General features: G+C 42.6%; 1 protein-coding gene across 6 annotated transcripts; it reads right to left on the bottom strand.

Annotated features, from left to right (window-relative positions):
• Window positions 1–1,219: 1,219 nt before the first annotated feature.
• Window positions 1,220–10,832, bottom strand: LOC110505500 (rho GTPase-activating protein 11A). 6 transcript variants are annotated; one of them, XM_021584758.2, is made up of 13 exons: window positions 9,495–10,280; window positions 6,916–6,983; window positions 6,683–6,779; window positions 6,312–6,568; window positions 6,049–6,212; window positions 5,797–5,937; window positions 5,559–5,633; window positions 4,961–5,128; window positions 4,720–4,858; window positions 4,412–4,520; window positions 3,476–3,596; window positions 2,905–3,324; window positions 1,220–2,787 (listed from the first exon to the last, which is right to left on the bottom strand). In XM_021584758.2, exons 1-13 carry the CDS (start codon window positions 9,624–9,626, stop codon window positions 1,823–1,825), a joined length of 2,856 nt encoding a protein of 951 aa, XP_021440433.2. In that variant the 5' UTR covers window positions 9,627–10,280; the 3' UTR covers window positions 1,220–1,822. The 6 variants fall into 6 exon arrangements, with proteins under 6 accessions (XP_021440433.2, XP_036818943.1, XP_021440431.2 ...); XM_036963048.1 differs by lacking the exon at window positions 9,495–10,280 and adding an exon at window positions 10,765–10,832 and having other exon boundaries at window positions 1,220–3,324; XM_021584756.2 differs by having other exon boundaries at window positions 1,220–3,324; window positions 6,049–6,209; window positions 9,495–10,283.
• Between the last annotated feature and the right edge of the window lie 31 nt (window positions 10,833–10,863).

The raw sequence follows: 10,863 nt of genomic DNA, 5'->3' as shown, positions 1-10,863 counted from the left end.
CGGGATAAAATGTTTACATGGCACAGTATCCCCTTTAAGATCAGCACATCCCAGGCATCTTATCTGGGTTTCTCATAACCTGGATACAAGCCTTTTCAGGTTATTGTAAACAGGATATGTATGCTGTTTATATGCATCTACTCAATAACAGAATACTTAAGTATCCTGAATAATATGGGATATTGGTGTGCATGTAAATGTGATCAGTGTTAGCTAGCTTGTGTTGTAGTAGTGTGACAATGGCAACAGCAGCTGCAGTGGGTATTATCAACTTCAAAGTGGATGTTGCTAATTTGTTAGCATCACCCTTTTCAAGATACACTTTCAAACTTAGTTTACAAATCATCACCTGGTGAGTGGCATTTTGTTGTTGTTGCAGCTCACTTACTGTTAGTTATCTCTCTGAAAATAATGATAATGAAACATTGTTGCATTTAAACTTTATATCACCGGTTAGGGGGAAGAACGTTATAAAAATATATTTGCAATGCAATTTTATTGTTATGATTTCATGGGGAGTAAATGGGCTGCATATTCTTTAACATTATTTGATGCTGTGTGTGACTGCAGTCACCATACCAGCCGTGTCTATGTGACCAAAACGTTCTCTCCTTCAGAGCCATGGAGTGCACAGGTATTAAGGTTGATGTCGTTTCAGCACCACGAGCCTGTCACCTTTGATGTGACACTGTTGTTGTCGCTATTGGTGATGGCGTGATCGTGGTGTTAGGCTACCACAGGTTGTGTAAACAGTTTTTGTTTTTCTGGTCGCATTATTTTATGCATTATTTCACACGTGTCAATGCCAGTTGTCTCTGTGTGCGCGGCAGCCCGAAGCACGGCCAGGCTTGTTTGATTAATTCATAACGTCATCAAAAAGCATTCCTCTTCCTTGACGAGAACGGTCGGACTACAGAAGATATGTCGGGCGTATGCTATTTTCTTGATTTAATTAAACGTCAATGGAAAGATATGTCAGTCTGAAGTCCTAGGTCCTATAGTCAAGTTCTGCCACGGAGTAGTGACAAATTACACAGTACCCATGCTACATTGCAGCTGCCCAAACAAGTGACTATAGTACACCCCCTTGTGGAACGAAGCGCTAAGGACCAGTAGTGATGTTGAGGTGTTGTTTCCCTAAATTATAATACAATTTACTATTGCAGCATTAGTGCAGACAAATGCACACAGTATTATAAATTATTCCCAACTAAAAAAACAAGTGTTCTGAATGTTTTGATTTATTTTTCTATTTAACAAAAATTCACATGGTAATGCACTACTTCTGAAGAGATTGGAAATACTAGGACTAACTGCAGAGGTGAATTAAATCAATACCGCTTGAAAGGTTTTATCAATAAATTTGCCCAAAAGGTGCCTTGATCGGTTCATATGTTTAATCCAATGCAAAATATATTTTTTAAAGAAAATACATGAAATGTTTTTTAGGGGAAACAGTTTGCTTTGTAGACCTTTACCAAATGACAAACTCAATGAAAAGATAAGTAAAAGCAAATCTAAAATCTGGAAACTTCCAGCCATACACCCAACCGTTGAACATTGGCTTTCACACTAGTCGAACAGACTACAAAACAAACTCATTCCATTACACTGATATGCATTTGCAAAACTCCACTTTTACCAACAAGAGTAAAAAAAGGTGCCATAGATCAGTCACCCCAAACACAACTCACGGAGAACAGCATCTAGAAATTAAAATAAATTAAACCCTGAAAACAGAGGGGAATGTTTTGGAGTCATACAGTGACGGTCTATTTCCAGATAGGGAGACCTGCATAGTAAAGGGAGCAGTTCTACCAGACTAGAGGTCTATGGGCTTGGTGGCTGACAGCAGTCTGCCATCGTTGAGGGGGTTCCTGGGGGAGCCTCTGTAGCAACACACATCCCTCTCAGCCACCTGCTGCACCACAGACTTCTGACCTTCACCTCCTGGGCTGTTCTTAATGGGTGTGTCACCTTTGGCCTTAGGTTGTACCTTGTTGGTCACGTCGCCTAGAGCGCAATTCCTAGGCTTGCGCATGATGCTGGCTGTCTTCTTGGGTGGGACAGGAGGAGGGCGGGTTTTTGTGGAGCGGCCCTTGTAATTTGGGAGGCCTCCCTGGTTGTCTGCTTGGCACTGGTAAGGCTGAAGCTGAGCCCCAGCAGACAGGCCACTCTCCAGGCTGACAGCCTTCCCCACAGGGGTAGGGGTGTCCTGGGCCCGGCTGGAGGTGTTCCCAACCACTGCAGGCCTCCTGTCCACCAGTAGAGAGTTGATCCTGCGGACAGACTGGCGCACGGGGGTACGCTGGAACTTGAGAGGGGACCTGACTGCTTTGGCCTGTGATTTAGGTGAATACAGGACGAGCTTGTTGAAGCGCTGGATGTGGTCTGCCACCCTTATCCTGCGGGTCTCCAGGGTGCCTGGGGAGGGAAGCTCCACCTGCTGATGCTCCTGCCTCTGGGGATGGGTACTGGGCTCTGGGGATGCCACAGCCACATCTACCATTACAGATACTGTACCCATGGGGGGTAGAGGGGTGTTGAGCTCCTGAAAGTACTCCAGCCCGGAGGCTCTGTATGGAGTGGTCTGGACCCCAGCAGCCATGCTGCGTGTGAAGTGAGCAGGGCTCTGGATGTCCAGGGCATTGATCAGCCTACTGCAGTTCACTTGGTCAGCCACAGTCTCTGCCTCTCCCTCCACAGATCTGTCACCAGCACACAGCGACTGGTCACAGGCCTTCTCTGACAGACTGCTACTCCCTCCCACTTCAAACAGGGTGCTGTCTATAGACAAGGGAGACAGAGGAACAAACTTGATCTGACCAAATGTGATGTTCTGGTCATCAGCCAGACACCTGTGAGATGTTGGCATGCTAGAACTCTCTTTGTTTGGTGATGCACCTTTGAGTGTTGAAGATTCAGGAGTTGAATCTGTTTCAGTGTTCTCAGGGTGTGATGCCTTGTCCTCTCCTGAGGGGGCACTGTGGTGTGATTCAGTGAAGGCTCTTTTGATCTTGAGTAAGGTGGGCCCGATCTGGGACTGGCTGAACGAGCCCTCACTCTCCAGGCTCTCAGCGCTGGAGCCACAGCACAGCTTCTTGGGGAAGCTGGCCACCATAGGGGGCTTGGCCACCACGATGGCAGGCTCAGAGTAGTAGTTGTTGTTCAGGCACATGTTCATGGGTGTGTCGGTGAAGGAGCCCCCGCCCAAGACAAGACCCTCGTCAGGGGTCTCCCCTCTCCAGGACGTCCGGAGGGCACTGCCGTCGTCACACTGGGGGGTCAGCAGGTTGTCCTCTGACTTACTGTAGAACTTGGAGCCTGTTGAGTACAGTGGGCAGTAGCAGACAGCGCTTCCCTCAAGGGACAACGTATAACACAAACACTGATCCATTTCATGCATTACTTTAACTCTTAGCACATTAATTATGAAAGTACATTTTGAATGTTAGTTTTTAAAATATGGACTCACCATTCGACGAGCTCTTGTTTCGCAATACAGTCGGGCTAAATTCGGCATCTTTGGTGAAACGAAAACTGGTGGTGCTCTCTTGAGTGGCAAGTCGCCAACCAATGGACTCTGAACCCTCTTTCTGAATCGCCAGCATGGAATGAGAAATTACATTGTTTGGATGGAAGCATCTAGATGTAGCCGTGCACTAGAACGTGGTTTAGATGTATGACTGATGGATTGGAATTTAAGGGTCTTTGGAGTATGGTAAAAAGTTACTCTGAAGAAATGTTTTGGTCAATGTTTTATTAAATTGCAAATATACATCATTATGACGCACTGTAAAATTACTGTCGTACCTTAACCAGGTTACAGTTCCGTTTATGTAAATATAATATTTGGTTAATATATTAAATGTTTTAAAAGTCTTAACATTAAGATTTCACAAATCTAAAATAATATTTAATATCCTAGCATTGAGAGTATAAACATCTTGGTTCACTAGTTAATCAGTATAAACATTCCATCAAATGTTACAGAACAGTCATGCAGAAATAACGGTATTCTCGTCATGTAAACAATGTTGTTTGATTTATAGGAAAAATTCATAATAATCTCTTAAAATGGGCTCCGTTCAATTTATTAAACCACCATGCATTATTGAAACTAAACATGAATATGCTAAAACTGCCATAAATCGACAGACAAAATGTAAGTAGTTAATCCAAAGTTTTAAGCTAAAAATAAAACCTAAAAATATTAGAAATAAGTGCTTCCGTGCTAAATTGTACCTTAATTGCACCCTAATGCATAACTGTTCATTATTTATATTTGATTAGTACAATTAAAGTCAATAGGAAAACAGGGGTCATCAAGGCTGGGATTGAGAGCAGGCTTTCCCTCCAATTTGAGAACCATATAATCAGTGTGAGGTCATACATGGGTATCTAAACTTACAGGGTCTCTGCTGCTCTTGCCCAGGCTGAAGCGCAGGCGCAGGGACTTACAAACGTTTTCTTTCTTGGTGACCTTGGGAGAGAAGCAACCAGCTTTCCCTGACTCCACTCTGAAAAACAGACAAGAACATGTGAGCATACCGTTTCAACCATTGTCAAGTTAGACATATTATACATAATTACATACAAATATTCAAGAAGGTTAGTGCGTTTCAGATCGTTATCAGTTTGAATGCAGGAACAGGATGCATCGTCATTACCACATAGGATTGGGAAATAGCCTTTGATAAACCACATGCATGTATGTACCGGTTGACAACATGCCGGTGACTTAGTCGTTTGCTCTTTCTCCTTGCAGAGCTGGCACACTGCCTGCTGGACCTCCCAATTGAGGACAATGCATTCTGGGAGGAGTTCAGGGATTCCGAAGCACTGGGGTCCATGTATCCTGAACAACAGGAACGAAGGGGAACACTCAGCACACACTCTTTTTAGTCTTCTTATAAATAAAATTTACGTCACCCATTTTGATTATATAGGGCCGCGTTACCTGGTACAGGAGTAGAGCTTCCACCAAACAGAGCATTAGGTAGTAACTCTAAAACAAGGTTCTTTTTGATGGATCTCCGTTTCTTGCTGGAGCCATAACTTTGACCAGATTCCAAAGGAAGTTTTCTCTTGGAGTTGGGAGTAATTATCACAGGAGTTGAAGAAAAAACTGGGGAAAATCATGAGTGAATTTAGGTTTATGTTCCCCAAGTTTCCCAATGAAAATGATTCAGAACATGAAATAATTTGCGGGGATTCTGGATTTGCATTGATGGAGAATATTAAAGCCAATGGACAAGCACAGAGGCAAAGAGTAGGCAAGGCAAAGAGTAGGCAAGACAATTTGGGCAAGCATCAAATCATTTAACGTAATAGGAAAAAAATGCTAACAAGACAGACAGCATTGCTACTCATTCACCACATATGAGCAAATGAAAACAATCTGCGATCAAATTGTAATGAAGAGTTTCTTAATTTCTGTGAAAGTCAAGCAGCTGATTCCTTGTTGTAAACTGGATGAGATGAATATGTGATAGAGCTATGGGGGTATGCTCTCATTTGACGGCAGGAGGCGTGACCTAACCTGAATAAATACCTACCATATCCGTCTGACTGGGGAGTATTTGTGGGTGTTCTATTTGTTTTTAACTTATTCCGAGCTCCATTGACCATATCTGAAATGCGAGACAAAACATTCCAGATTTGGAAATTCAATAGAGCTTTACTGAGAAAGCGATAAGCCTACAGCACTGGATAATTTCAATGACCAAATTCTATACAGAATAAATGTATTCTACATCAAGCAATGTCCTGCCCAGTTTTTCCAGTGTATCTGACCTCCTAAACTGCGCCTGTGTCTCCTCTTGGTCCCAGAGTTTGTGTCTAACTCCTCTAATCCATCTAGAGTAGGGGAGAGAACAGCAGCCTCGCAGCCCAGCATGGCTGGAATCTTCTCCATGATGAACTGAGGTACCACACCTACCACAGAGACACATTTAGAAACTGTGAGCTATAGACATTTACTTTTAACTATCACATTTAATCCCCAGTTGATTAGTGACACTACAACAACAAAGCTTGAAGTGTTACCGAAATCCAGAGCATGTTCTATAAGGCAGTAGACCACGGCTGCCTGTTGCTTGAGGCGTTTCTCTGTGCTGGCGTTCATCTTGTCTGTCCCGTCTCCAGCGTGCAGGAGGTTGGGAGCCAGGATCACAGACAGGTTACTGCTGTCCATCTTATTCACACCACTTCTGAGACGAAGCAAAACCAGGGTGGGAAAGAATGATTGCCCCAGTTCAAAATGGTACAGATATACTATTTAAATACGAGACAAACTTGTGAAATTGTACCTCTGAGAGACTTTGTGGAGGAAGGCAAAGAAGTAATGTAGGATGCTCATGTTTCTGTCAGGCAGCACACAGGACAGCAGCAGGGTGGCAGAGGTCCTCTCCTCCTCTGTGGGCAGCTGCTGGGCCTTGAGGAAGGCATCATGCAGCTCTGTGGGCAGAACAGGATCTGGTAGCTCCCTGAAGAACTGCTTGACCAGGCCAGCAACATCACACGGCAGGGCAGTGGACAGGCACTCCTCACCCTTATCCAACTTCGCCTACCCAGACAAAAACAAACAATGATGCCCTGTGTTTAACTATCCCAGCAGCCAGGGCCTCTCTATTCATATCAAGGTCAACTGCAGCAGGGTCAAGCTCCAGCCATCACTCACCCTGAGTGCTTTCAGGCGGACAATGGAACCAGACTTTCTGAACAAACCCTCTGTATCCACATGTTCCAGCAGACTTGTGCACGCATCCATGAGAAAACTGGGAAAGCAAGGGGATGGGAGAAACAGACCATGAAAAGGACAAATAATATGGCTAACACACACAAATAGAGGACAACAAAATATTGAGTAAAAAAATAAGTAGAAGTTTTAGCTAAGACAGGTGTTTATCTTACCACGGTACACTGCCATTCTCCACACTGTACTGCGGAAGGCTCTCCAGCGGTACACCAAACACTTTCACCTGGAAAAACAAATGTCATTATTTCCACTTCATGTTTGATTTCAATAAGGAAGGCTTTGCACGGCACCTGGTTTAATCCTCCTATATAGGCCTAACTCACTAATATACTTCAATTTGGTACCCCATCAATCAAACCACACCACAGAAATATCTGTGAAAGGGCACTCAAGTCTTTACATGTGAATCGTCCCTACTCAGCAGAAGGCAATGACAACTGGTTTAGAACGGTTACGCATTCCATTGCCCAAGGCGGTAGTTTATAACTCATCACCTGATCAAATACAGGCTAGCTGTATGTTGTGCCTGCCAAGTGCCAAACAGTTCTCTTAAGTATTTTAGAGGGAGAGACTAGAAAACAAGTGCTTCAATGTGCTTTTGAAAAACAACAGCCTATAGCCTACCACAGCCCTGTGCCATTTATTTAATAGATTTCCTGCCAGTACATTTGACAGAATGTGTAAGTTAAATGGACAAAACCAATTGCCTTAAATCAAATTAGTCTACCTGCCAAAGGCAAGCATTCCTTGAGCCACTCTCTCATCACCAAGCTCAATAAAACAGTCTGTGCTATTATGTATGCTATTATGTATGCCTCTTTAAGAATTTGTTATAACAGAGCAGAATGACCCAAATGTGTCTTCTATTGTCATTTTTTGACTCACATTTAAGACAAGGAACAATTCACTTAGCTAAATACATAAATCTTAGATAGCTATGTCTAGTCCACCCCTTAACACCATTACTTGTTGGGGAGTGAACCTCCAACTCAGTTCTGGCTGACAGACTAGCCCATGATCACGACATGTAGTTCCATTTCATTACACATAAGAGTCATTGGACAAAGACATATTCTTTACGGGGTCCATTTTTAAGATCCCTGATGCTCGGGTTGAACATAAACATGCATCACTTGTGGTAGGGATTTGGAAGCATGAGGACCTTATCATTCATATCAGAGAGAAATCATTTCCCAAAAGGTTAAATTGATAGACACCTTTATAGGGTTAGTGTTCGCACGCAGCCATGATACGAAAGTGCTTTGTGTTTCTAGAAACCTATTACACTGAGAATCAAATCCAATCTACGTTTGTCACGTGCGCCGAATACAACATTTATTCGATTCACGTTTAGATTGAGTATTTGGCTGCCAGAGTCAGTCTACCTCTGAACATAACACAAGGTCCTTGGACCTTAAGGAGTAACGGTAACATTACACTCAGTAAGAGTACATCTTGGGCTAGCAGACAGACTAACATTAATCCAACAATGAAAGTGAATTACAATGATAGGCTTAACAAATGGGGTTGGGTGAAAGTTAACTCTTGACAATTCTAGGCAGAATTCTGCCTTCTTCCTACAGTTCTCAGCCATCATTATATGCTGACCAGACCGGACACATAATGCATCTGGTCTGCGTCACAAAATAAATTTAGAAATCCATGTTATCACGTTGCCAATGGCTAAAATAGAAGTCATTCCTATTTCTGAAGCAGATTGCACTGCAAGTCCTGCCTCTCCCATCTCCTCATTGGTTTATAGAAGCAGGTACCCAGGAGCCATCTCCTCATTGGTTATACCCACGTGGGTGATTGAAAGGCGAAATGTTTTGCAGGTCATTGTGATAAAAGTGTAGATGCCAATCAACATATAGGTTCAAAGATGAAAAGGCTTGGAAGGAGGAGAGATGACTAAACGATTCGGTTGGCCGTTTTATGTGTGGATTAATTGTCGGAGTAGAAGATCTTGTTATTTTACCTGAAATGCACAACTCAATGTTGTGTGTGTGTGTGTGTGTGTGTGGGGGGGGGGGGGGGGGGGGGGGGGGGGCAAAATTAATGTATGCACGATAGCGCACGCGCGCAGCCGGTTTGGGTTCCGTAGCCTTGCCCACGACTGCCTCACATGAACAACAATCCGAACGATGTGTTTTATAAATCACTAGCAATACGGTTTCGAAAGATATGGCCGTTCTCTTTGATCAGCTTGGAATAATCTTTCAAATAAAAAAGATACACTTACTGTACTGCAGCAGTTTTGCACAGATAAATACAGTTGTGGGTGCCTCCATCCAACAAAACTACACTTCTGTTTCACTCCCAGAGTTACTGTAACGTTACGCTTACACAGGTGTTCAGAGGATGCTAGATAGCTCATTAGCACAGGTGGTTGCATCTTGTTTTCCATAAACTTGCAATGTAACATGATGTGTGGGAACACTAACAAGGTGTGTATCAATGTAACCTTGTTATATAATATATATTTCTCGCTGATATGAAAGGTCATTTTTCTTCCAAAACTGTACCGCAAGCGATACATGTTAATGTTCAACCCGAGCGTCGGGGATCGTAGCAAAAAAACAACTAACTTCAGAAGACGCCTTCATACAATGACTTGTGTCATGTAATGGAACTGTGAGCCGAATGATGCAAATTAGTCAGGCAGGATGTTTCACAAACAAGGAACTTATCTAGCCGACTAATCTAGCTTGCAAACTAAACAAAACAGACTTACCGAATAGCTAACTGTCAACTTGCAGCTGGCGTGAGCTTTGTTTTTATTCCAATTCTTCGTCTTTATCCCATAAGCAGCACGAAGGTGTTGCACAACAGCCAGACGCATCACATTTCTTTCAATGATCTTCATCTTTCACTTTAACAATGACTTCCACTGTGCCTTCTTAAAATGTTCAACACGGCTACCAATTTACCTAGCCAACTAGCAGATCATCTATGCGTATCCTTCTCTAACGTTAGCATAACAGCTAGCTAAATGTGCCTAGCTAACTATCCCACGTCCGCACTTCCCTTCCTTTCAATCAGCAACAACTCTGTGTACGCGCTTCTTCTCATTCAAAACAATCCATCTAACGTTAATTTGACAAACCAAATCCTTCGACACAACCTGCAACTAGCTAGGTCGACCATCAAATAAAAACAACCGCTGTGCCAACTATCCAGTCCCAGCAGAATCGACCCTGTTAGGCGCTATCATTATTGTGTAGCAAGCCCACGTTCGCCACTGTTAACAGTTAGCTAGCCTGCTGTAGCTAACGTTAGAAAGTTAGCTAGCTCAATAACGATTATCATAGCTGTACTAGCTAATTTATAGTACAGTATGGCTAAATCTATATTCTACTATTTACTTGAATACATGTGTCGAAAACGATATGACTATTATTTTGTTTTTATCTAATCTTAATTGCCCTTGCTAGCTACATTGCCTGCAGACTACGCTTCCCTAAAATATTTTTTCTAATCTTTCAAACGGCAGCGCTTCTACACATTGCGCTCTGATTGGCTAAAATGGGTTCAAATATCAAGACCCACACAAAGGAAATGCAGATGCCTTTACAAGTGCCTGTTGAGCAGCGACTGTACCTATACCAGTCTCAGACTGTGCATTGAATATCCCTAAAATAGTTAAATATGTAGATTGTCCAAATTATGCAATTTAAAAAAACTGCCAACAGCTTGAATGCTAGACTCAAGATAGGCTACTGTAAAGTTTAGAAACTAGGCCAGAAATATGTGGAGACATATCTAATATGATCTAATGGCAAGTAAAATATGAATATCAACAATACTGTAAAAATGTTATATTCATGTTTTAAATTAAAACTTCTATGTGCTTTTACATTTGAATAAAATATAAATCTACAAGTTGTTCTATGGCATCTTAATAGGCCTATATCATAATTACATTTTAGTCATTTAGCAGATACTCTTGATCAATTTATGTAGGTTAAGTGCCTTGCTCAAGGGAATATTGACAGATTTTTCACCTAGTTGGCTCGGGGATTCGATCCAGCAACCTTTCAATTACTGGCCCAACACTCTCCCGCTAGGCTACCTGCCACCCTACAATGCAGAAAAGTGTCAAA

The sequence above is a fragment of the Oncorhynchus mykiss genome, chromosome 25 (assembly GCF_013265735.2).
Source record: "Oncorhynchus mykiss isolate Arlee chromosome 25, USDA_OmykA_1.1, whole genome shotgun sequence".
Classification (NCBI taxonomy): domain Eukaryota; kingdom Metazoa; phylum Chordata; class Actinopteri; order Salmoniformes; family Salmonidae; genus Oncorhynchus; species Oncorhynchus mykiss.
The sequence above is the reverse complement of the archived record's forward strand: the minus strand, read 5'-3'. Positions and strand labels throughout refer to the sequence as shown.